General features: G+C 43.5%; 1 protein-coding gene across 1 annotated transcript in view; it reads left to right on the forward strand.

Moving 5' to 3' along the window:
* The window catches only part of LOC115502903 (nuclear receptor coactivator 5-like), a 37740-nt gene extending 15189 nt beyond the window's left edge, over nucleotides 1–22551 (forward strand). Inside the window, exons 2-9 of the mRNA XM_032591272.1 lie at nucleotides 4609–4689; nucleotides 7220–7302; nucleotides 7453–7579; nucleotides 10891–11090; nucleotides 14297–14572; nucleotides 15729–15923; nucleotides 18325–18471; nucleotides 21800–22551. Of these exons, the coding sequence (XP_032447163.1) occupies nucleotides 4609–4689; nucleotides 7220–7302; nucleotides 7453–7579; nucleotides 10891–11090; nucleotides 14297–14572; nucleotides 15729–15923; nucleotides 18325–18471; nucleotides 21800–21855 (1165 nt within the window). The 3' untranslated portion in view covers nucleotides 21856–22551. The remainder of the gene's footprint in view (nucleotides 1–4608; nucleotides 4690–7219; nucleotides 7303–7452; nucleotides 7580–10890; nucleotides 11091–14296; nucleotides 14573–15728; nucleotides 15924–18324; nucleotides 18472–21799) is intronic.
* The last annotated feature ends 3935 nt before the right edge of the window (nucleotides 22552–26486 follow it).

A 26486-nucleotide genomic window follows, 5' to 3' on the forward strand; every position in this document is an offset into this window, starting at 1 on the left:
GTTAAAATTCAAATTGTTTTCAGTGAAATTTGAAATTATGATGGAACTTCTAAGAGTAGATTCTTAAAAATCTTTTTAATTTTAAAATTTATCCCCAGTGGGTCCTACCCTGAGAACTTAATAGATCAGCTGTCTAATAAGTTGAAGTAATTGAGATACAATAGTAACAAGTTAAAAATAATCGTACCAGCATTCCTGGAGGCTTTGGGAGTGACATGTACATTTAATTTGAAACAGTGAGGAAGTGTTTCCACAGATTCTCTTTCCATAGATGTGTAAAGTTCTCTCCATATAAAGACATCAGAATCTGTATGATTTCTGACCAGCACCAAAACTTGAAACACGTTGAAAACACACTGATGTTGGGGCGCCAGGCTGGGTCAGGTGGAATGGTGTGCGACTCTTGATCTTGGGGTTGTGAGTTCGAGCCCCCCATTGGGCATAGGGATTACTTAAAAATAAATAAGGGCACCTGGGTGGCTCAGTCAGTTAAATGTTCGACTTAGGCTCAGGTCTTGATCTCACAGCTCGTGGTTCAATCCTTGCATCAGCACAGAGCCGGCTTTCCATCCTCTGTCCCCTTCCCCGCCCCTCCCCTGCTCTCTCTCTCTTTCAAAAGTAAATAAACATTTAAATAAGTAAGTAAACTTAAAAAGAGAGAGAGAGAGAAAAAACAGTGATGTTGAAGAAGGAAAAAAATGAAGCCGAAAAGAGGCTTGGATTTTTTTCAGCTTTATTGATATATGACTATTGATGCATAATAGTGATGTATAATAATACACTGCACATATTTAAAATGTACAACTTGAGGGGCACCTGGGTGGCTCAGATGGTTAAGCACCAGACTTTAGCTCAGGTCATGATCTCATGGTTCGCAGGTTCGAGTTCCGCATCGGGCTCTGTGTTGACAGCTCAGAGCCTGGAGCCTGCTTTAGATTCTGTGTCTCCCTCTCTTTCTGCCCTTACCCCACTTGCATTCTCTCTCTCTCTCTCTCTCTCTTTCTCAAAAATAAACATTAAAAAAAAAGTTTTAAATGTACAACTTGAGTTTTGACATGTGGATGTCAGACCAGCAACTACAATCAAGATAATGAACACAACTGTCATCCCCCAAAGTATCCTTATTTGCAGCTATAAGTCCCCCTTCTCTTGGCAACAACTGATCTGTCACTTTTATCACGACAGATTAATTTGCACTTTTCAGGAATTTATATGAATTATATATTATATAATTTATATAAATTATTTAAATGGAATCATATAGTATATTTTCATGGAGGAGAAGTTTCTGGTTTCTTTTTTTTTGTTTCTTTCAGAATAATTATTTTGAGATACATCCATATCTGTGGGCGGATCAGTATATCACTTCTTTGTTGATGATTAGTATTCCATTTTATGGTGCTATGGACTGTGTTTCCTATAATCATACATTGAAGCCCTAACCCCCAACTTGACTGTATTTGGAGATAGGGCTTTTAGGAGCTGATTAAGGTTAAATGAGGTCAAAAGGGTGGGGTCCTAATCTGGTAGGTTTGTTGGCCTTATAAAGGAAGAGGAATAGTGGGGGTGCTTGGGTGGCTCAGTGGGTTGGGTGTCTGACTTCAGCTCAAGTCATGATCTCACAGCTTGTGAGTTCAAGCCCGTGGTTTGTGAGTTCAAGCTCCATATCAGGCTCTGTGCTGACAGCTCGGAGCCTGGAGCCTGCTTTGGATTCTGTGTTTCCCTCTTTCTCTGCCCCCCCCCCATAAATAAACATTAAAAAAAAGAGAGGAATAGTGATCTCTTTCTCCATGTGTATGCACTGAGGCAGGGCTATGTGAGGACATAGCAAGGAGGTGGCCCCAGTAAGCCAGGAAGAGAGCTCTCACTAGGCCTGGACCATGCTGACATTCTGGTCCTAGACTTCCAGCCTCCAGGACTCTGATGAATACATTTCTGTGGTTTTAGCCATCCAGCTGATGGTGTTTTGCTACAGTGGCCTAAGCAGGCTAAGACTATGGATACACAGTTTGTTTTCCCATCCTCTTGTTGGACATTTCCCATTTTGGGCTATCACAAACGAAGATGCTGGGAACATTCATACACAAGTTTTTGTGTAGACATGTGCTTTCATTTTTATCGGGTCTAGGAATGGACTGGCTGGATTATGTGTTTCACTTTTTAAAAAGCTGCCAGACGATTTTCTGAAGGGATTATACCATTTTGCTTTCGGACTATTGGCGTATGAGAATTCTGGTTCTTCCACGTCAGTCTTTGCTCTTACTTAGGTGGTCCATCCAAAGGTAGACCTGGATGGCCTGCTGGGACATGGCCAGGAGAGGCATGGAAAGGAAAGAAATCAGCCGTGTCACTGTGGAACCCTCTGCCATATTTGTATGTTCTCGAATGAGAATTTTTTATGCTTACATGAATTTACTTTCCATAAAAATATAGAATGACTTAATATCTTTGTCCCTTATATTTGTCCTTCTTTTATTGCTGTTTGTTTTTGTTTTGTCTTGTTTTGTTTACTTGCAGACCTCCTGGGTTAATCCCAGAGTTTCTGGGCTATGGGATATAAGAGGGAGCCTGGGTTTTAGTGTCAGACACACCTGGGTTTGAATTTGGACTTTATTGCTTAGCTGTGTGTGGCAAGTCATGTAGCCTGACTCGCAGTTTTCTCATCTGTTTCTAAAAAGTGTGGGGAGGTTGACATTTTCCAGCTTGTGTGGTTGTTATAAGGCTTAAATATAATGCATTTGAAAGCATCTTCGTTGAGCATGTTGGAAACTGTATTCGTTTCCCAAGATATATGTGTAATTAGAAGTTCCATTTTCTATTTGACCTTCTACCCACTGAGTAGGAGAGGAATTGAAGTTTTAATGGGTGCCACCAATTAGCGGGAGGCCCTGAGGAGATGGCGAAATACAGTGGCATTGCCAGGACTTGGTGTAACCTTGCCATATTTAATAACATCCAAGCCTTCCTTTGGCCATTGTATTGTGAATATATTTCACATGCCTGTTTATGTGCTTACACAAAGAAAATTCCTGCCTGAGTGTGATTCCTTTAAGCAGTCCATTTGGGAACCCCCAGCTTCCACGCTACTTAGGGGATGTTTTTAAGGAGGAGAAAAGGAACATACCGTGGCTCTGGGACGGATGTTTCTCAGGCCTCTGGGATCCCAGCCAGCGTACGCGTCTGCCTCTCTCAGTGCTTGGGCTTCAGTGTTTGAGCGCAGGCCTTTTGGCCTGCGGAATCCTTTGTCCAGCTGGCTGAGGTGCGTTGAGTGCTTGGGGCCTTCCCTCCCATCGAGAAGTGGGAAGTTATTCTTTGATGGCTTGGCCAGACTGCTCATCTGATGTTACTGGAGTTTGAAAGGTTGTCCTGGTAGTCAAGTGGTTGGCATTAGTGTGGCCGCGATAGGCTGGGGTGGGGACTGCAAGGGGAGGGGATGGTCCCAGCGAGGCGGGAAATGTGGGTGTCAGTAGGCACTGGATTTGTTTTGCCAGGTGAGGGTGTCTGGGGGGCTTCTCTCCCCTGCCCGACCGCTGGGTTCCAAGTGTCCTGCAGCGTTTCTCCTTAGAGCCGGCTGGCTTTCTTGGCATCATTCAGTCTAGTTGCTAGGAAGCCGAATAAGGCAAATGCAACTTCCTTTTGACTTACTCACATTGAACCATCTGCTTATTCCTTCTCATGGCCTTCAAACTTGGCTAGGATCATTGAGAAGAGGGTCGAGTGGAGCATCTGTGCTCCTGATCCTTTTTGGAAAAGGAAAGCTTTCTAATAACTCTTTAACCCTCTCGGTCCAAATTCATAATAGTTAAATCTTGTTTAGCCCCTTGTTTCTTTCAGCTAACAATTGGGAACAGGCATTTTCTTCTTAGGTTTTGCCCCTTATTTTTGTCTTAGATTTAGATTTATGTTATTTGTTAACCACATGACTTTTAAATGAGGGGGACAGTGTTGACGTGTGTCAGATGCGTTTGGTATGTAAACATAACAGTGGTCTTAATAGAGGACCTTTAGTACTTAGAATTGATGCACACAAATCATTTAAGCATGTTCTTTCATAAGCACCATTGTGGAGTTAGTGCCAGATACATTAAAGGTGGCAGATAATTCATGAAAATTTATGGTGATGTTGGTGGGAACATCTGCCAAAGAGAATCTTAAAAAAAAAAACAAAAACCCACAGCAATTTTTTTTTTTTTAATTACCAAACACCACCAACATTACATTCTTACTTTTTTTTTGTTGTTTTTTTTTGTTTTTAGTTTTAATTCAGTTCACTGGGGCAAATCACATTCATTATGTTGAAGCCCCTTTCTGCTGGTAAATTTATAATGGTCTTCTTTTCTTGTGACAGAACTGTGCCTTCAGTGGTCCACTCTGGAAAAGCAGTTGTGCAAACAAACTAGACAAAAATAGAAATAAGCATTACAAACTAGAATAGAGGCTCTGGGAAAAAAAAAAAAAGTCTTGAGGAAAGCATTGTTTGAGTTTTTGAAATCCAGTTTAACTGAAGATTTAATCACCTCTGAGTGTACCAGGACTGTGGAAACTAATGTGTGGGCTATGGGAAATAATTTCTTCTTAAGTGTAATTTTGTCTTTGTTGGTTTTTTAGCAGCAAGCCGTATAAACCTTTGCTGCCGACTTCTTATTCTCCCCAAGAGGGCTACTTAGAGGAGGGTGAAGACATGCTAAGGTAAAGTTTTATTGTTGTGGCTCAATTTGCTAAAAGCTTTAGTAGTAATTTAGATGTGTTCTTACTGTGCAGACTTATGTGTTTGTTAAAATTGATGCTATTAATATTTGCTTTTTGGGAAGTCCCTCAGGTCAGCTTGATCATATTAAGCCATTCTGCTTTAACTTCTCCCTCTCCATAGTCGTTTGGACTCTAGTAACTAAAATAGACCTGCAGGCTGATGGGACTCGGGCACCCGAGCCACTCAGGGGAGCCCCATTTGGGTGACTGGCTGGCCCTTCACTCCCTTCTTCCACACCGCCCCACCTTTTTTGTGCTACCATCTAACCGTGCTCCAAATATGGAAATTTACTTTATTATGAGATGAATCAGTATTCTCGTATAATATAAAGTCACATAAAAATGGCTTACTCCCCCCCCCCCCCCCAAGGAATAGATAAACAGATGTAAAAGTGTTTGATAGTAAAAAGTGAAAATCCCTTTCAGAACCCTCCCCGGCCTTTTCCCCCTTATTTTTAACCTGAAATGGCTCACAGTGCTATTTTGTTCTGGAATTCGTTTCTTTCACATTACAGTATGTGAGGGAGGATTATTCATCCTCATTGTTTTTGACCACTGTGTAGTATTCCAAAGTATGTAAACCAGTTTTGAAGGTGGTCTTACTTAGTTTCCTGTGTCTTTTATATTCAGCTGTGGATTCTCTAAGTAACTAAGTAGGTAAATCAACATGGCACTTCAGGATTTTCGCTTTGGATCTACCTCTGTAGTTTTGGTAAAAGCAGTTTTCCTTGAACAGTATTTGAATTGATTTTTATATGTATGAACCTTGACAGGGCCTCTCTCTTGCCTGCATTAAAGATGAGATTTGTGTCAGATTAGATTAATAATTCAAAATTGAAAAATGCCTTCCTCGACTGCGGAAGCACTTGGAAGTGTAGAATTCAGGAGTGACTATTAATGGGGGTCAGTCTCTCTCAGGTAACATTTCCTGACAGTAAGGCTCAGAATACTTGCACTGGTAGGTGATCTTTGGAAGGACTGGTTTTCTTAGCTCTGGTGTGAAGGAAACCTGAAAGCAGAAATGGGTGATAGTGGCTCACATCTATTGAGGGCCTGCTCTGCATCAGACTCTGTTCTAAGGGATTTACCTGCATTAACTCATTTAATCTTCATAGCAGTGCTTCCAGGTAGGTTCTAATAGCCCCATTTTACAGGTGGGGAAACTGAGACATGATGGTGTTAAGTAACTCGTTGAAGCTTACCCAATTAGTAAGTGACAGCACTGAGACTCCTACCTAGGCAGTTGCAAATTTAAACATCATACTGCCTTTCCTGGGTGGCCACGTACCAGCTTCTGGGGCACTCCCCAACCCCGTCTAATTACTTAGCGTGGCGGTGGGCGGTTTACATACCACTTCGTTAAAAGAAAGTGTATGAAGTTTGAGGGAAAGCCAGCAAGAACACACCCTAGCAAGGGTTGGAGAAAGCAGGCAGCTTAAGAAATGGCCTCTGGAGTCAATGGTTAGTGTTTGTCAGAGATAGTAGACAAAGATAAAGCCTGCTTGAGGGGAGAAAACATTCTTGTCTAGCTCAGGAGTCTCAAGCAGTAGGAGAGGCATGGATTCAAGCAAAAGCTTTGCCTCTAAAAGTCTGGAGCTACATCTCTGCTGTGTCAGGAAATCGGATGTGGACAAGAACCCGAATGAAAATCGTACAGGGGCAGAGCAAAGGGATTGACGTTTGCTGGCAGCTTGCTGAATAGTCATGGTTCGACTGAGCGTGTTCCATGGCTGCTTTGCCATGCGGCGTGATGCCCCTGGTGAGAAAGGAACTAATTGCTGCCTGCCGAGGTGGTTCTCTCCCTGGCAGGACATTCCTTGTGGACAGACACATTGGTGTCTGGATGCTGGAGAGCCGCAGTAAAAATGCCTGATTTAGGGTGTAGAGTGCACCGAATTCCCCCTTTCTTCTGTTAAATCACAGCAAAGGGGACTACTTTAGATGGCTAATAGATTACCCAGCATCTGTGCACTATTTTGCATGCCTTTAGCATGGGAAAATAGCTTGCTCACAGGAGCCGTAGACTGTTTAGGAGTAAAGTGAGCAGATCTTGTTGACTCATTTTTTTACCCATATCCAATGAAGACCTTCAGAGATAAGCACCTCAAAGGATACACACATCTGGTAAAATGATCTCTTCTCCTTTAAAATAAACACCTTGAAGTCTGAGTCTGTCTCTTTTCTGTATAGGTCTGACTTGACAAAGATCGGTGGCTCCATATAGTACTTTTCATCATAACAGGCAAGAGGAAGTGAATGGGAGGGAGCAGAAAAATCCCAGAAACTCACAGTGTTCTAAAATGAGCACAGATTATTGAGTGACTTTTTACCTCTGTGTAGACACAACCTTTATTTTGGTGCATATGGATTGTGCTAGGTGGCCTGGTATTTATTTTTTTGGCTTTTGGGGACACACTCATAGAGGGAAACTACGTTTGCACAAACTATTCTATTTTCATTCATCCAATAGCATTAAAGAATTATGGCAGAATGTGGCTGATTATTCAAAAAGGAATGAAGAGAACCATGAGCGATACCAGTCCACTCAGTTAGGTAAGAGTCTTGCTGAGAAGCTACTTCTCTTTTCCTCATCTGTTCCTTCTAGAGGGGTTGCCATTCACTTCCACTTTTGTAAAAAACCCTGAGAACCTTCAGTGATTGCCTTTGCCCTTGCGAAAACATGAATATGTCAATATTTTTTAGGGGATGCCAGCGGCAGGAACACATGGAAAGAAGAGCTTTTCCAGCACTTTTATCAAGTGGTTCAGAAAGCCCGTGATCAAGAGAGGCCTTCAGATTGCGTTATTGTTTCTATCAACAACGAACAGAGGTGTATATTTATTTCTTTTTATCCTGTCGAATGAGAATGTGTACAAATGGAATTATTAAGTAGTCAGCCTTACAATACATAAGTCACTGAGAGTTGAAAGACTTTCAAAATGTCGCTAGAACACTGCTCTATGAATTACAAGAATGTGCTGCTGGGTTTACCAAACTGGTGACAGAGGCATCTGGATGGGGAGGTTTCTGACAATGACTGTCTTACTCAGTTTTCTGTATTGCTTGACTTTTCTATAATGAGTATCTATCAATTTTATAATCAGGAAAAAAAAACAAAAACAAAAAAACCAAGGCTATTTTCAGGGCTGGGTTCCGTGTGCCAGGCGCTATTCTAGGCTCTGGGGATACTTTAATGAACATAACAGACAAACGTTTGCCTTGGGGCACAGACAGTCTAGTGTAGGATGCCACAAATTGGCCTCACTGAAATTTCAGACAAGGGTTCCTCATTTCTTAGCTGCTTGTTGAATTCCTTTCAGCCTGCATCCTTGCTGTTTTTCCTTCAATGTGGGATGCCTTATCCTTCTTCTCCACCTGAAACTCATGCAGGCCAACTAACACTTGTTACTTGTGTAGGCCACCTAATACCTGTAACTCAGGCAGCCCACTTAAGCGCAGTTGTGGCCTGGTCACCTGCTCTCTTGGCTCTCTCCAGCTTGTCCTTTGGGTCCGTGTAGTGCCCTGACCTTGTGCACCATTGGCTGGCACTTGAAGGCAGACAGGGGACTTAGTGTGTGATGATAATTGTGTCTCTGGATTATGTCGGGTTTCGTAGTGCTTGGCAAGGAGCATGTAGACAAATGATTGGTTGGAAGCATACACACTTAACTCCAGGCTAGGTACTGAGTGAGTGAAACTGCACACCCCAGACATGATAACTAATCATTCCTGACCAGGAGACCAGGCATGCACAAAACATAACTCAGCATAAGGCAGCATTGGTTTTCTTTATGAGAAAATTGGCAATCTTAAAATGACTCAGAATTCTTGCTTATTCTGTGATATCTGCTTTACAGAAATCTAACTTATTTGTAGATATAGCATCTTTACTGGTGAAGTTTGTGAAAGCAAACTTACAGCTTCATCTCGTTTGGAGGGTATTTGGGCTGGATCTTGAGGGACAGCATCCTGGAAGAAGTGAGGTCAGTCATAGCATGGGGAGGGTGGGAGAGGCCAGTTCCTTTTACATTAGAAAATTATAGGATTTACCTTTAATAATTGAAAGACAACCAGACATGCCCTGGATTAAGCTGATCATCTGGTAATTCAAACCAGTTTTGAACAAGAGGCAGTAAGAGCTCAGCATGCACAGTAGCTTGGTTTTTCCCTCAGCATTTAGCAACTGTGGTACAATAGTTTGGATCAGCCAGGGAAACTGCGTTCATCTTTGACTAAATCAGTTTTCTCAGAACTTGTAGCAAGCGTCACGTCTGACCTGTAGCGCCTTGTACCGTTTTCAGAATTGTGGGCTCCAGCGCCGTTCGACTCCCGAACCCGGATGCCCTTGCCGCTCTCCCGTCTTCAGAGCCAGGCCTGCTGGGTGTTGATTGGAGTGCGGCACTGTGTGGTGGAGAGGAGTCCTCGAAATTGCTTTTCTTCTCCCCCTCCATCTGGGGTGGTATTCAGAAACCGCTCCTCCGCCCGGCATTCTGCAGTTCTGGCAGCTAGCCATGGATTAGGACCCTCAGTGGGTGCAGCTTAGGGACTCCTCGGCCGCACGCAGGCTGCATCTGCCAGGGAGTCCGAGAACTAGGCCACGCTGCCTGCTCTGTTGTCACTCTGATGTTGGAAAGATTTGCAGTGATGTATTGGTTGGCTAAACTCATTCTTTTATACTCCAAAACAGTAATTAATTTTCAAATGATACCCTCCAGCATGAGTTATTATTGTGATAGTTTTAACTCATAGGCTCTCACTCTGTAAATATGAACCGTGTCTTGTTTTTCTTGTTTTCCTCTTGAATTTACTTTCTGCAATCATTTATACTCTCCTAAATCGCCTGGAAAGCATTTTTTCCTGCCATCATTTTAATTGTTTTTTAATTTTTTAAAGTTTATTTATTTTCAGAAAGACAGAGACAGTGTGAGGAGGGGAGGGGTAGTGAGAGAGGCAGAGGGAGAGAGGAAGAGGGAGAGGGAGAGGGAGAGAGAGAAGCCCAAGCAGGCTCCACACTCAACCAGGGGTCTGACGCAGGGCTCAGTCTCACTCCTGTGAGATCATGACCTGAGCAGAAATTAAGAGTCAGGTACTCAACCGACTGAGCCACCCAGGCACCCCTCTATTCAGGTTTCTGAGCAAGTATTGGGCACAGAGGAAGCATAAACCTGAAGGAGAGGTCTGGGGTAGATTCTTTATGACTTGAAGACTGAGGCTGAGAAAATGGGAGATGAGATGACTCTGGGGTTTGATCCCAGGTTGGTTATGGGATGGTTGATATTAACTGAGATGGTTAACTCCAGCATTATCCATTTATTCTCTCTCTTTTTTTTTCTTTGCCATGCATTTGTTTGTTTGTTTACATGCATTTATTTGTTTGTTTGTTTATTTGCTTATTTATTTAAGTAAACTCTACCCCCAGTGTGGGGCTCAAACCTCATGATCAAGTGTCACGTGTTCCACCATCTGAGCCAGCCAGGCACCCCTCATCTGTTTACTCTTCAGCAAGGAGTTGTCTCAGTGGCAGTGATCTTAAGAAATACTGGTCTGTCCCAGGAACTAATTGTAAATGAGCATTCTGTTATTTTTCTGAAGATAATAGTCTTATCTCTTCTTTACAATAAATCCTAAATTTTCTTTCATGTACTTTAAATTGAAATGACTTCATCAAATAACTCTGGAACGATTCCATTTTGAAAAATGCTGACCACATTTGTGGTGTGTATGCAGTGTATCATGTCATACAAAAACACGACTTTGACATACTTAGCTTTCTTTATAAAATTCTGTACATAGTCAACCATCTGAGGACACCACATTTTCGGAAAGGAGAGTTTCCTTTGGGTAGAGTTGCCTCCAGTTCTCTTAACTGATCCCATCAGACAGATAATGTACTTTTGGTTGTTTTCAGTGTGTCTAAGAATGAAAACAAGTTGTACAGCATGCATGATTTTTGAAAAACTACAGCATCTTTCACTTCACTTATCCAAGTTCAGTAAAAATATAGTATCTTACACTTCACTTACTTAAATTTGTCATCAAAATATCTATGGAACACCTGCTTGGTGACGTATTTTTTTTTCCCTTTTGTTTGAAAATAACCTACCTGTTTCTTGTGTGTGTGACGTTTTGTTTGTTTTTAAGGGACTACGCAACAGGCATAGGTCATCAGTTGCAGGATCATGGCCTTATGGTGGAAATGATTCACCTCTCCTCGGAATCGAGTCTTACGCGAGCACTCCAGGAAGTTAAAGATGATGGGTCCCCGTTTTGCATTCTTGTCGAACAGTCTAATGTAGAACTTTCCTCTTGCACCGTAATTATACTTGATGAGTCTATCAAAAGTAAGTTAAGCTTAATCGAGAACTATCACTTAAAATAGATCCTGCTTTAAAAATATAATAGTTTTTCTTTGTATGCTGGTACACTTTGAAGGTTCACATTTGTCAGTAACTAAACTGGATCTAGTTGAGGAAAAAGTGACTTGAATAGGTATCACAAAATACTCTCCTGTGTATCAGAGGTGATTGAAACTTAAATCATCTTCATTGCTCCTTACTTGTCAGGATATATTGTGCAAAATATTGTGTAAAAAGTCAATTCTCTCTCTCTTTTTTTATTTTTTTTTTTATTTTTTTTTAATTTTTATTTTTTTCAACGTTTATTTATTTTTTTGGGACAGAGAGAGACAGAGCATGAATAGGGGAGGGGCAGAGAGAGAGGGAGACACAGAATCGGAAACAGGCTCCAGGCTCCGAGCCATCAGCCCAGAGCCCGACGCGGGGCTCGAACTCCCGGACCGCGAGATCGTGACCTGGCTGAAGTCGGACGCTTAACCGACTGCGCCACCCAGGCGCCCCTCTCTCTCTCTTTTTTTAATGTTTATTTATTTTGAGAGAGAGAGCGCGCGAGCAGGTGAGGGACAGAGGGAGAGGGGGAATCCCAAAGCAATGGGGCTCGAGCCCATGAACCGTGAGATCATGACCTAAGCTGAAATTAAGAATCAGACGTTTAACCTACTGAGCCACCCAGGCACCCCCACAAGTCAGTTCTCTTCCGTAAAACTTTTTGACCAAATCTCACCACCGTCTTTTCTATGCTCAATGGTAAGTCTAAAAGATGTTATGTTTATCGTCCTGTGCATTCTCTTAGACTACTTTTCTGCTGATTCTGCCTTTCCTGTGATACCTCAAACATTTCTTTATTCTTAGGCTCATGAGAGTGCACAAAAATGAACTCTCTTTTCCTCCCTAAAACACTTAGACTTAGGCAGATGCACGCATCCTAGACCACCCTCACCTTTCCCTCCTGGTCAGAGCTGCTGCTCCCAGAGAGGCATCTGCCTTGTGAAGGGCCCCTTGGCAGCTTCTCTGGAGTCAGATCCAGACGAGCCTAGGTGCTCTAGTCCTCGTCTTTCTAGAAGCTCTTGGCACCATTCTGTGCAGTCCACACTCACTTACTGAGTTCCTCATGTGTGCTAGGCACTGTCAACCCTGCTTCCTTCCTGTGGCCAGGTGAGCAGCAGCCGGGCAGGCTTCTCCCATCCCAGCTGTGTCTCCATAGCAGCGTAGGGTTTTCACTGCTAAGTCAGGAGACCTTTCTCCTCGGCAGAGACCTAGTGGAGTATGGGAGCTGGATTTATATCCTGCCTGTGACTTTGGAGCCTTCAGAGAAGTCGGTGTCAGATTGGTGTCCTAAAATCCAGCTGTAATGTTGAGTCTGAAAAAACAACAGTGAGGAACACTCGGCTTCCCATAGTTTTGAGGCTGCTAGGACGTCTTTTTTTCTGACCATTCCATTTACTTTTACGCTGTGTTCCAACCCACACCCACCTAGCCAGCTCTTGCAGAATACTGTTCCCACTATGGTTTTTTTTAAACATAGAAAATGTCTAATTTATGTTAAACAAATAATAAGACTAAACCACACTTAGGTTCGGAAAATTACGAATCCCCATCTCCGAGGGGTGGGAGTGGGGAACGGCTTGATCTGAATAGGTTGTGTAGAGGACTAATCACATGTGTTATGTTCATGCAAGATGGTTTAGGAAATCCTCACTAAAGTAAGTAGGTTGAATCATTGGTCGGATACGAAAACACTTTTACAAAGCCAGCACTACTTAAAAAGCATGTGATCTATTTTTACCATGTTACACATTCAGAGAAGGGTTTCTTTTTCATGTCTACAATAGTATTACTAGGTTCATATTTCATTTCCTATCCATGGATTTAATTATTGAACTCAGATGATATGTAAAAAGAACACTCTGTTTTCTCTTATAAGCTACATCTGTTTTAGCAAAATTAGTCTTTGCTGGCCTCTCTTTCACATTGCTTTAGAGCTGACAGTTTGTTTTATACCTCACGTGTAGCCGTTATTCAGAAGCCCGTGGAGCTGCTCCTGTGCCGAGACAAACATTTAAGACAGACAATGAAACTTTAGCACGTGAAGGCAAATATGTATTCATATCTCGTCCTAAATGTAACCTTCATAAACACTGCTTAGGATTTAGCCAAATACCATAATCTCCATTGTAGCTCTGTAGTGCCCCTTGGGCCCTAAATTTTTCAGAAGTTGGTGATACGTGGCAAGACAGGGTGGGGCCTTCCATCTAAAATTAAACTTTGAAGAAGTCATATTCTCCATAGGTAAACCTAGGAGAGATCAGAAAACACCTGTGCATTGACTGTAGCCATTAAAAGCCATTCCTGGTATCTAGAACTTATTTTATATGTGATATATATGTGACCTGACCTGGAAAGGCTTTTAACATGATTTAAGATCCCATGGGCCTGAGCCAGACTGCAGAACCACATAGACGATGGTGGGTTTCTCCCCAGGCTACAGTGGCAGAGCCTAGAAGCCCTGCACCGCAGGTCTGTCTGTGTCTGTATGTCTGTGTCTGTCTGTCTGCCTTTTATCAAAGTGTTAGATACACAGAGTTAAAAGATAAACACTAAAAGGTTTGCAGTGAAAACCAGCAGCCCCATTTCACACTTGCTCTCCTCTCTAAAGGCTCTGTTCTCTGCTTCTACTTGTTTCTTCTGTGGATCACACTCCTCTCAAGTCATCCACCCTGATCACTGAAACCAAATCAGACACCTTCACTTCTAGGATTTTTTTGCCCTTAAACCTTCCTAGTAGCCAGCAGTGGTTGAAGTTACATCCTGTCTTTTTTTTAGGCTAGATTTGCTTAGCGTTATGAATTCCCATTGATACACATGGCACCTGTTTGCTCTCTCTTTCCTTCTGTCTGTCTCTCTCTCATCAGCGTAGCATGAAGCTATCCAGTTGTGAAAAGAGGGTTTGTGTGGAAATGGTAAACCAAGCGACACATGTTATAATTTTGAAATAGAATGTAATGTTTGATTTTGAAATCTGACCGGGCACCTGCTGCCGAGGGTCCCAGACCGTCGGATCGATAGGCAACCACATCGTACTGAAAGCTGACACAGTTTAGACGACATGTAGTTGGATTAACGTTATTTTCTGATTTTAAACGAAATCAGGGCAGCCATTTGATGTAAAGCCGGCTCTTTCTTGTCCTCAGTACATCGTCATATGCCTCTGGAAGATGCCCTGGTGCTGGTAGCTAAAGAATACAGGAGATATTTCTCTAAACGGGAGCAGCAGGAACATGCTGGAATTGCTCTGCGGGCTGGAGATCTCCTGGACGACTTCTTGGCTCGGGAGCACCTTCCCAGCTACTCTGTCCCTTTGGGCATTCAGCACCTTGTCTTCCTGTTGACTGAGGGAAAGCATTTGCATGGGAATGAGTTAAACCTGCTCATTGACTACCTGAAGACCAGGAAAGGGCAACTGAAAGGTATTTGGCACTGTCTCTCCCCCTTCCCCATTTTAAACCCCAGAAAATCCTTTTCTGCAAATTGCTATGTGAAAAAAACTAGGAACTTTTTAATTTAATTGAGAGAATATACCTCTGTAATATAAAGGTGTCTGATATGAACTTGTTCCGCATAGGAATTACACTATGTTAATGTTTAACTTTTACAGGCTAACATGCTTTTTCTCAAGCTAAATTTCCTTTTGCATCAGATTTCTAATATATAAATAGGATGACTTCTCTATATAGGTGGACATGTGGGAAATAATTTCTCTTCTCTGTTGGTTTACTTTTGTGATTCGAAGTTTCAGCTTGTTAACTGAGACATTTGTAGGTTATTATTAAGTGTATGGTAAACACGAAGAAGCAGTTCCTAATCTTGAAGATTGTAAAGTGCATTTCAGTTATGAGCCAAACTCCTTAAAATGGAGACTTTTTAGTTGTTGTTTTTTAAATTTTTTTAATGTTTATTTATTTTTGAGAGAGAGACAGAGTATGAGTGAGGGAGGGGCAGGGAGAGAGAGAGACACATAAGCAGGCTCCAGACTCTGAACTGTCGGCACAGAGCCCGACGTGGAGCTCAAACTGACAAACTGTGAAATCATGACCTAAGCCAAAGTCGGACACCCAACCAATTGAGCCAACCAGGTGCCCCCAGTTTACTTGTTTTGAGTTAAGTATGAGAAGAAGATAATAACCACGTGTCCCCTGTGGGAAAACACAGCTGAGGTTCTAGGACCATGTTAAAACTTTAAAGAAATCCTTCATCTTATAAAATTCACAATGTATTTTACTTTTGTACATTTTTTATTGTACTTTCTCAGGGGTGGGGGGGCTCATAAACTTATAACACAATAGGTTTTTTTTTTCCCCTGGGTGCCTATGTAATTGATTAATTGATTGACAGAAGCATATTAATGTTCTGTTACTTTCAGGTGTACACATAGTGATTTGATATTTGTATATATTGTCTAATGACCACAGTGAGTCTAGTTAACATCCTGCTTCTCTTTGATCGTAGAAACCTCTCAATCAGGGCAAGCGAAGGTCTTCCTTAAATTCCCGGAGTGTTCTTTGTGTAGCTTGCTGGCCTCTGTAGCAGACTTCTGGTGACCACTTGTTTTCTTCGTTTTTCCAGGCTTTGAGACGCCCAAGTCTTTGGCTGGCAGTGATCATCCCTCATTTCAAGGCAGGAATACCCCAGTGGTGGGCAAGCCACCTCCACTTCTTCCAACCCCTGGAAAGGGATCCTTCTCAGGCCCTCATCCCCCCTTTCCTGCCAGGCCCCCGTTGTTAGGGGACAGACCAGGAGGGGCCCTCCTTTCACTACCAGGTCAGTGCGTCCCTCTAGGAATAAGAGATAGCAGTAGCTCTGCTGCCTTTCCAGGCATCGCCCTGAGAGAGCAGGACAGCTTAGAGCCGTTGCCATGTTTGTTGTCATAGTCTGAGTGTTAAGATTTCAGAGGCCTGGGGGAGACACCTGGGGCTTCAGTGGATGCAATTCCTCTTGAATGAGTTGCCGAAGTTCAAGTTTTAACACAGGGAGCTCTCTTGTCAGGGTTGGTGGCCACATTTAGAATGGCTTACACGCAGTTCTCTTAAGAAGCACTCTGAATTCCATAGTGTTTTCGAGGCTTTTCTGAGCCCTTGGTGCTAAATAGTATCTGACATCTGCCTAAAATGAGGTTGTATTACTGTGGACTTTTTCCATCGTAAGTGACAGGGACCTAACTCAGTTAGCTTCAAACAAGGAGACCTGACTGGCTTCCATAACCGAAAAGCCCCACAGTTGACTAACTTCTGGCCCAACTGGATCCTGCTGCTCAAGCACGTTCATCAGACGTGCATCTCTTCCTCTGGGAGGACACGGGGTGTGGGACTAGCCACTTGGGGTACAGACTTCCAGTCAAGCCCAGTGTCTGGCCCTGGTTCCTGGGGCCCCGAGTGTCTGAGCCTTTCCTGTTTCTTGAAGATAAAGAGTTTTAACTCCTCTGCAGGCACCTGGGATGCAGCTACCTCTAATTAGTCACTTCCTTCTCTGTTCCTCATGTTTGGATGCTTTTGTCTCCTCTCGTGTTCTCCTTATGTGTTAGCAGTGGCAGCAGGGAAGGAATGGATGAAAGTCTGCCATGTTAAAGACAAAGTTGGCAGAGAAGTCTGTGGAACGGTGGCTTTTCTCTTGGGCCTCGAATAAAACTTGGACCTGGGATGCATTTGGGCATGAGTCAAATATTGCTTTGGTCTTTTATGTGAGCAGGGATTATTTTGGCCCCAGATTTTTCTTACAAGCATAGTATTATTCCACCTTGAATAGAGGTGGCTCAGAATAGAGGGAATGTGCCCTCTTGCTTTGGTAGCGATACTCATGTACATCTGTTATTGGCAAAGTCAGTCTCTGTTGAAGATCCACAGCCCCTAGGGACGAATATTTCTGGGCACCCCTCCCTTTCTGACCTGGCAACCTTCAGGATGATTGAGAGTATAGTTTCAGGTGTTCTTCATTCCTGACACAGCCTGGGCTTTCTTGCTGTCCTATGTTTGTTCCTTCTTTCCTTCTGCTACTCTCACCATGCCTCCCTGTGCCTCGGCCAGCCCCTGGTCCACCTCTGGGCATTCTTACCACCTGGCTCCTGTGAGAAGTGAGTGAATTAAGAAGAGAAGGAAGGGCTTAGGAGGAGATCTTTTGCTCTGAATTGCTTCTCATCCTTGCCAAAAGTTTCAAAACAAAATTCTTTCAGACCCTCAGAAATGGTTTGGTGTGAACTGTGGGAAAAAAAGCCCTGTTTGACAGGGTGAGGACTGGGCAAGGCAGACCAACTGCCCAAGAGAGAAGAGACAGGGTGCTAGACCGTATGTTAGATCCCTGTGACTGTGTCCGGGCCAGTGTTCTGGGCGGATGGATGTTCGATCCTCAGGAACAGAGTGCTTCAGGTACGTTCTAGATCTGCCTTTATGACCTGTGAACCTCACTGCTTCGGATGTTTGAGAAAATATATTCCAAGTGTCAAAACAGAACATTTGAAACTAAACCCACTTGTGAAAAGGTGAGGGTAGAGGACCAGGATGTCAAGACACGCGTGGACTAGACTACGGGTTTGCAAACTTCTTTCTTTATTTTTTTTTAATGTTTTTATTTATTTTTGAGACAGAGAGAGACAGAGCATGAGCAGGGGAGGGGCAGAGAGAGAGAGAGACACAGAATCCGAAGCAGGCTCCAGGCTCTGAGCTGTCAGCACAGAGCCCGATGTGGGACTTGAACTCATGGACTGTGAGATCACGACCTGAGCTGAAGTCGGTCGCTTAACCGACTGAGCCACCCAGGCGCCCCCGGTTTGCAAACATCTTAAAGGGCCAGATAGAAATAGGTTATTTTTAGTGTTATAGGTTATATTTAGTGCAGGCCAAGAAGCAAAAATCAAGGATATTATGTACATACTTATATAACCATTTAAAAATGAGAAAACTATCTCAGCTCACAGTTTGTACCAAAACATACAGCAGGCTGGATTTGGCCCCCAGACACTAGTTTGCTGACCCCTGCACAACCACTGAGGCACAGTCTGGTCCCAGAGAGGACTTGGTAGAGCTCGGAGGAGCTGAGGTTTGTGTGTGTGGCAGGTGCTCCGTCCTCCGGCCCTTTCTAATGATTAAGGAAAAGTCCCTGTGGGAAGAGCAGCTGGAACCAGGTTCACCCTGTATCTTCCTGTTTATATTTTGGTGTCTGTGCTCTGCAGGATTGGTCAACCCCAAAGGTCTGTTTGTCCCTCCCCTGCTTCCAGCAGCCCCCTCCAGGAGACCTGTTCCTTTGCCATGCCCCCATCCCAAGCGTGCGAAGCGCCCACTACTTGGGGAAAAGCCAGGCCTTCTAGCACCACCGCCAGGTGAGTAGGCAGGTGAGCTGTGAGTGGCATTCTGGGGTCATGCTGTCCGGTGGGAACTTTCTGCGACAGAGGAAATGTTCTACAGCCGTGTGGCCACATGTGGCTATTGAAGTGTGGCTGGTAAGACTGAGGAACTGAATTTTTAATTTTGTTTGATTTTAATTAATTTAAATGACTGTAGTCATGTATAATTACATAGTAGTCACATGCGGCTAGTGGCTACTGTAATGGTCAGAATAGTTCTAGGCTATTGGACGTGTCAAGAGGCAAAAGAGTGTCACTAAATTCCTGCTAGAAACTAATGCCTGTCTCAGTCTCTACGCTTAAGACTTGCTCTGTGGTTAAGAAAGGAGATTACTTGGGGCGCCTGGGTGGCTCAGTCGGTTGAGCGTCCGACTCTGGCTCAGGTCATGGTCTCGTGGTCTGTGAGTTCGAGCCCCGCGTCGGGCTCTGTGCTGACAGCTCAGAGCCTGGAGCCTGTTTCTGGTTCTGTGTCTCTGTCTCTCTCTGCCCCTCCCCTGCTCATGCTCCATCTCTCTCTCTCTCTCTCTCTCTCTCTCTCTCTCTCTCTCTCTCTCTGTCAAAAATAAATAAACATTAAGAAAGGAGATTACTAAGGGTCAGAGAGGTGTTAATGGGACACCAGCACTACTAGAAACTGTCCTTGACTATGACTATTCAGAAGGATTTCAAGAAGCTGGCAAAGGGAGTATCTTCTAATGAGGTTGAGTGTCGTGTAATTGTGCGCCTGAGTATCCCTGACATCGTTCAGAGGTGTGCGCTTTGTTTCTGCTTGGCTCAAGGAGACGCACAGCCTCTCTGCTGCCTGGCAGAAGGACAGGAACCTGACCGGTCATATTTAAGGCACTGACTGATTGATACCCAGCCCAGAGGCTGCACGGGAAGAACGGCTTTTTCTCTGTCTTCCTTCTCAGTGCAGGTCTGGCCAGCTCTTCTCTGATGCTGCCTTCCCTCCTGTATGGCTGGGAGACATGAGGCCAGAGGCCCTCAAGTTGCCCCCAACCCCACTAAGGCCCAAAGGTGGTGGTAAGAGCTGAGATGCACTCTGGCTTAGGTGGAAGGCAGCCAAGGAGGCATTTTGCTGACTTCATTTCTAGTCATTCAGGCTTACCAAGCCTAAGTAAAGGCGCTGCCCAGAGTTCCTCTTAGTTCACTGTTATGTTTGAGTTCTCTCCTGAGATTTGGTGCTGAAGCCCCAGGTCTTAGGAAAACAAGCCTTTGTCCCTCTTTGTTCTTTATACAAGAGACATTTTTCTTTCCCCCCCCCTTTTTTTTTTAAGTTTATTTATTTATTTTGAGAGAGAGACCGCATGAGCAGGGGAGGGGCAGAGAGGAGGAGAGACAGAATCCCAAGAAGGCTCCCTGCTGCCAGTGCAGAGCCCGACACCGGGCTCGAACTCACAGACTGATATCATGACCTGAGCCAAGATCAAGAGTCAGATGCTTAACCAACTGAGCCACCCAGGCGCCCTGCAAGAAACATTTTTCTTGAAACGTACTGCCATTTAAAAAATTTTTTTTCACATTTGTTTTTAAGAGAGAGAGAAAGAGAGGAGAAGCAGGGGAAGGGCAGAGAGAGAGGGAGACACAGAATCTAAAGCAGGCTCCAGGCTCTCAGCTGTCAGCACAGATCCCAGTGCAGGGCTCCAACTCACGAACCATGAGATCGTGACCTGAGCCGAAGGTGGACCCTCAACCGACTGAGTCACCCAGTGCCCCTGCCATTTTAAAGTTTTAATCCTTGGGTCACCTGGCTGTTTCAGTTGATAGAGCATGGGACTCTTGAACTCAGGGTTGTGAGTTTGAGCCCCACGTTGGGGGTAGAGTATACTTAAAAAAAAATAAGTTTCAGTCCTCTGTGTTTTAGTCAAACGTGGCTCTGCAAGATATACATTGGTGTGGTTGTGGTATAAAGGGTAGATCTTTATAAAATGGTGGCAAGACATGGAATAGACATAGGTCAGTGATTCCCACCCTTCTGGGAACCCAGACAATCTGTCTAATTCTGAAGTTCCTCATCTGACAGACCACATTTAGGGAAATTTCGAGAATTTCCTTACCCCTAAGATGGCCCTCTTTGGCTTCTGAAGGCCGGCTCATCCCCAAATTCCAGGACTAATAGTTAGAGAAAACATTTTTTTAATGTATGTATTTTTTAATGCTTATTTATTTGAGAGCGAGCAGGGGAGGGGCAGAGAGAGGTGGGGGGTGGGGGACAGAGAATCCAAAGCAGGCTGCACGCTGACAGCAGAGAACCGGATGCGGGGGCTTGAACTCATGAACCGTGAAATTATGACCTGAGCTGAAGTCAGCTGCTTTAACCGACTGAGCCACCCAGGTGCCCTGGAGAAAAAGTTTTTAAAGAAACAAAAAGGAAAACAGGAAGCATGCCATTGCAAGGTATAACCGTAATAGTTACCATGTATTGAATTCCTGTTGTGTCCCAGGCGTTGAGGTAATTTCATTTAGTCTTCAAGTAACCTTGTGGGCTAATAGTGAGATTATCTGTTTTCTACATGAGTCACCCAAGGCTCAGAGGGTGATTAGCCTGGATGAGGTCACATAGTGGTACGTGATGGAGTGGCGACTGCACATCAGCCGTGAAGCTCCACACTCTGTGTTTTCACTCACCACACGATCCAAAAGGTCGTAGACTTTTGCTTGGATTTCAACCACATCCTTCTAGTCACAGTGTAAGGGCTGCAGAGATTTTGAGGAAAGAGTGGCTGTGGTCAATGTGGGGCAGCCTTGGCGGAAGTCAGGTATTAGGGTACCTGAAAGGGAGAGGCACCCAGGTCTCCTGCTGATCGAGAGGGACCTTTGGGTGAAGTGTTTATAACAGCACAGGTGGGGATGGGACTAGGTGTCCTCTAGCCCTTTGTAAGATGAGGGCTAGCACCAGGTGCCAGGATTAAATGAGATAATATGAATGAACAGCTTTTTTTTTTTTAATGTTTATTTATTTTTTAAGGTGGGGGAAGGGCAGAGAGAGGGAGACAGAATAGGAAGTAGGCTGCAAGCTCTGAGCTGTCAGCACAGAGCCTGACACGGGGCTTAAACTCACGAATTGGGAGGTCATAACCTGAGCAGAAGTTGGATGCTTAACTGACTGAGCCACCCAGGCGCCCCTAATGAACAGCTTTTAAGACGCCCCAAGAATTACACATATGTCTGTCTGCTGGGGCTGCAGCTAGGTCAGACTCTTCCTGCAGAGGTGGGTGTGGCTGGAAGGCGTCAGTCACCTGGGGGCTCTGCAGACCAGGAAGAGGGACACATACTGATGCTGTCATGTCCCTCCTCTTTATAGATCTCCAGTCAGTGCTGCTCAGGCAGGCAGCTCAATCCACGTCTTTGCTGAACTAAGGAAAGCTCCCTGGGGCTAGGAAAACAAGGTGGCTGCGGCCCAGATGGCAGCTTCGCCCTCCTTGGAGGACCGGGTCCCTGTCTGATCCTGGTGTCCAGGCAGTGGGTGCGAACGTGTTTCCCTTCTGTCTAGTACACGGTCCCTGGCAACGTGTTTCATGTTTGGAGGTTCTTTGTTCCAAACTGGAGGTTTGTGGAAGATCATTGTTACAGATACTGGATCTCAAAGTTGTTTGATTATATACATATTAAAATATAATAAAAACTTCTAGCTTTTACATACTGGTTGCCACTTTTTAAGGACTTGTTATTTTGGAATAATTTTAGATTTACAGAAAATTCCCGAAGATAGTACAGTGAGTTCCCTTTATCCAGTTTCCCCTAATGTTAGCATCTTATATAACCATGGTACCTTTACTGGGAAATTTGCATTAGTACAATAATGTTAACTGTATTATAGACTTTTGTTTTAGCAGCTTTTCAGCTAATGTCATTTTTCTGTTTCAGGAACTATTTTGGGTACCACATTGCATTTATACTCCTTTAACTTTATTATGTTCCAGTTTTTTTTTTATGAAACATTTAAATGTATAGAAAATTTGAATGACGAGTACAATGAACACCCATATACTCTGTATCAAGAATTGTTAACATTCTGCCATTTCTTAAGTTGTGCATATGTCTGTGTAAATAAATTTTTTTTCTCAACCATGAAAGTAAGTTGCAGAGTTCATGACACCCTACCTTTAAATACTTAAGCCTGTAGCATGCATCTCTAAAACTGGGAATGTTCTCCTATATAATTATGATAAAGTTTCACACCTTAAAAATTAATAATAATTCTATAATATCTAATATCTGGTTTCCTGATTTGAATTTTCTCATTTGTCCCCCAGAAGCTTTTATGACTTTTTTTTTTTTTTTAAGATTTTATTTTACCCAATGTGGGGCTGAAACCTATAACCCTGAGAGTTGTACACTCCATTGACTGAGCCAGCCAGGCACCCCTTTCGTGGCCTTTTTTAAAAGCCAGGATTTAATTGGTTTGTATATTGCATTTTTGTTAAATAATCTGCCCCCAATTTTATTTTTTTTTTTTTTGAAGTTTACTTTTTGAGAGAGAGATAGAGAGCGCAAGTGGGGCGGGTCAGAGAGAAAGGGGGACAGAGGATCCAAAGCAGGCTCCACACTGACAGAGAGCCTGATGCAGGGCTTGAACTCACAAACTGTGAGATCATGACCTGAGCTGAAGTCAGACACCTAAATGACTGAGCCACCCAGGCACCCCTCTCTCCGCCTTTTTAAAAATTAAACAAGCTTTATGCCCAATGTGCGGCTTGAACTCATGATTCCAAGAGTCTCCTGCTTTATCGACTGACCCATCCAGGCGCCGCATTTCGTTTTTATTTTATTTTAGTTTTTATTTTTGAGAGAGACTACATGAGCTGTGGGGGGTGGGGAGGGGGAAGCAGGGCACAGAGAGAGGGAGAGAGAGAATCTGAAGCAGGCTCCATCCTCAGTGCACAGCCTGATACCAGGACTTGATCCCTGAGATCATGACCTGAGCCAAATTCAAGAATCATGGGATGCTTAACTGATTGAGCCACCCAGGCGCCTCCTGCATTTGGTTTTTATGTGTGCTTAGTTTATTTTAATCTAGAATACACCCCCCCACCCCCGCCTCCAGTGATACTGACTTTGAATCTAAGCCACTTACCTTTTTCTGCATTTGTCTGATTGTTTCTTTAGGGCATCATGTAACTGTTCTTCTATTCCTTATATTTTCTGTATCCTAGAAGTTTGGTCTAGAGGCTTGATTAGATTCAAGTCCTATATTTTGCAAGGATATTTCACAGATGGTGCTAATTCCTATTGCATTGCATCAGAAGGCACGTAACAGTTGTCCTGCTGGGAATGCTGCTGTGCTTGGTCCCTTAAGGTGAGGTGGTTACTGCCTTGGAGCAGGTAGGTTTCTCCCTTGAGGCTTGATACTTTGGCATCAAGCAGATACCTGTTCCCCAACAACTTTGACCTAATTGTTTTAGTGTCCACTGATGATTCTTGCCTGATTCAATTACTATATTGGGCCCTCCCCCCCCCCTTTTTTTTTTAAGTTTATTTTGAGAGAGAGAGAGAGAGGGAGAGGGAGACAGACGATCCGAGGTGGGCTCCATGCTGACAGCAGAGACCCCGACATGGGGCTTGAACTCACGAACCACGAGATCATGACCTGAGCCGAAGTCAGATGCTTAACCAACTGAGCCACCCAGGAACTCTGTCCCTTCTTTTTAATTGAAGTATAACATCTTAAGTGTTCAGTTTACTGAATTTTAAAAAATTGTACAAACCAAGGTTCCAGCGCCCAAAAGAAGGTATAGACATTTCTGTCACTTCAGAATATTCCAGGTATTCCCCTTCCTCCCGCCAGCCCTTTCTGACTTCTATCACCTTAGTTTTGTCTGTTTTTATAGGTTATGTAAATGGAATTGTATATATTTATTGTGGTGATCATTTCACAATATATACAAATACTCAATTGTGTTGTACACCTGAAACAAATAATAATGTATGTGCTTTATACCTCAACAACAAAAAAGATTAAAGATAATTTTTATAGATATGCAAATAAACTCTTTTCAGTGGAGGTTTTATTGACTTCCCTTCTCCAGTATAGAAGAGTTCAGTTTTGTTTTGATTTGTACATTCATTTCAATACTTCTGATTTAAAAATGTGACTTTGGGGGCGCCTAGCTGGCTCAGTTGGTGGAGTGTATGCCTCTTGATCTTGTGTTTGTGAGTTCAAGCCCCATGTTGGGTGGAGAGATTACTTAAAAAATAAAATAAAAATAAAAGTGTGACTTTGCTTGCATTGTTCTTTAAACTGGTTGTGACACTTTACTGGTTGCCTCTTTAATAGTGATTTAAATAAAATTTTTAATGCATGTTTACTTTTAAAAAGTGGAATCCACTGCTTCGGATTCTGTGTCTCCCTCTCTCTGTTCCTCCCCCACTCACACTCTGTCTCTCTCTCAAAAATAAATAAACATTAAAAAATTTTTTAAAAAACGGGGGGAGAGCACCTGGGTGGCTCAGTCGGAAGCGTCCAACTTCGGCTCAGGTCATGATCTCATGGTTCGTGGGTTTGAGCCCCACATCGGGCTCTGTACTGACAGCTCAGAGCCTGGAGCCTGCTTTGGATCTGTGTCTCCCTCTCTCTCTGCTCCTCCCCCACTCACACTCTGTCTCTGTCTCAAAAATAAATAAACATTAAAAAAAATGTTTTTAAGTAGAATCCTGCAGTATATATTTTATGGAGACTATCTTATTTTGCTTCATAGAATGCTGTAGAAGTTCACCCTTATTGTTGCCTGAGTGCATAGATTGTTCCTTTTTGTTGCTATAGGGAAGGTCATCGTATGGATATATCACAGGCTATCCGTTCCCCTGATGATAGACTTTGGGGTTGTTTCCAGGTTTTGGCTATTATAAGATTGCTTATTCAGGTCCTTTTGTAGACATACATTTTCATTTCTCTTGGGTAAATACCTAGGGACAGAATTGTTGAATTTAATAAGAATTGCCAAAGTGGCACCACCATTTGATAAAGCTGGCAGCAGTGTCTGAGAGCTCTGGTGTCTCCACACCCTGCCTCGCTTTTGGTCCCGTCAGTCTTTCCACGAGCATGAAATGTTTGTCATTTTTGTTTTAGTTTGTGTTTCCTTGATGACTAAGGACGTGGAGCACCTTTTTCTTTTTCACTGTTTATGTTTCGGGAACAGGCTAGTGAAGACTTAGAAAGGCTTTTTTTTCTACAGGTGTTTCTGAGCACCACCTGTAGTAACAAAGTGCCACAAACGGGGTGGCTTAAAACAACAGAAATTGTCCCACAGTTCTGGAAGCTAGAAGTGTGACATCATCAAAGTGTCAGCCAGGCCTTGCTTCCTACTGAAACCTGTCCGGGGGAACCCTTTCCTGATTCTTCTAGCTCTTGGCGTTTGCCAGGGATCTTTGGTGTTCTTCGGCTTGTAGAAGCACGGCTCCCGTCTCTGCCTCTGTTGTCACATGGCCATCATTCCTCGTGTGTCTCTATGTTGGCTGTACCCTATGCATGGTTTTTTTTTTTCCTTCCACAGCTTTAAAAAGAAACCTTTTCCCCTTTACCTCAAGGCATCTCCTTAGATGACACAAACTTGTAGGTCTTTTCCTGCATACTGGAAAGGCTTACATCTGGCTGGGAGTTCTCTGGCTTGCTCTATTGACATTTAGTGTCCTGCCCTGCCAAGTGGGTGACATGGGGCAAGGTGGAGGCCCTGGTTGGTGGCCATATACCAAGTTGTAGAGGGATAGGAGGTTAAGAAACTCATCCCTATGGAGCCATCAAGTCTTGTCCTGCGAGTCTGCCCTCAGATGAAGCTGGTGTTAGTCACCAAGCTCTCTGCTCTCTGCCGGCCTTCAAGAGACTTCCTGAGGGGCGTCTGAGCCCTCCTTTGCACATAAATACACATAAGAGACAAATATACATCTGTCTTTCTGGAGACAGAGTTGTGGGATGAATCACTAGCATCTACAGGGGAAAGACTTTTTATTTTCTTATAGGGATATAAATAATTTAGTAGAACAAGATTAGAACA

Source organism: Lynx canadensis, chromosome E2 (assembly GCF_007474595.2).
Source record: "Lynx canadensis isolate LIC74 chromosome E2, mLynCan4.pri.v2, whole genome shotgun sequence".
In the NCBI taxonomy this organism is placed as follows: Eukaryota; Metazoa; Chordata; class Mammalia; order Carnivora; family Felidae; genus Lynx; species Lynx canadensis.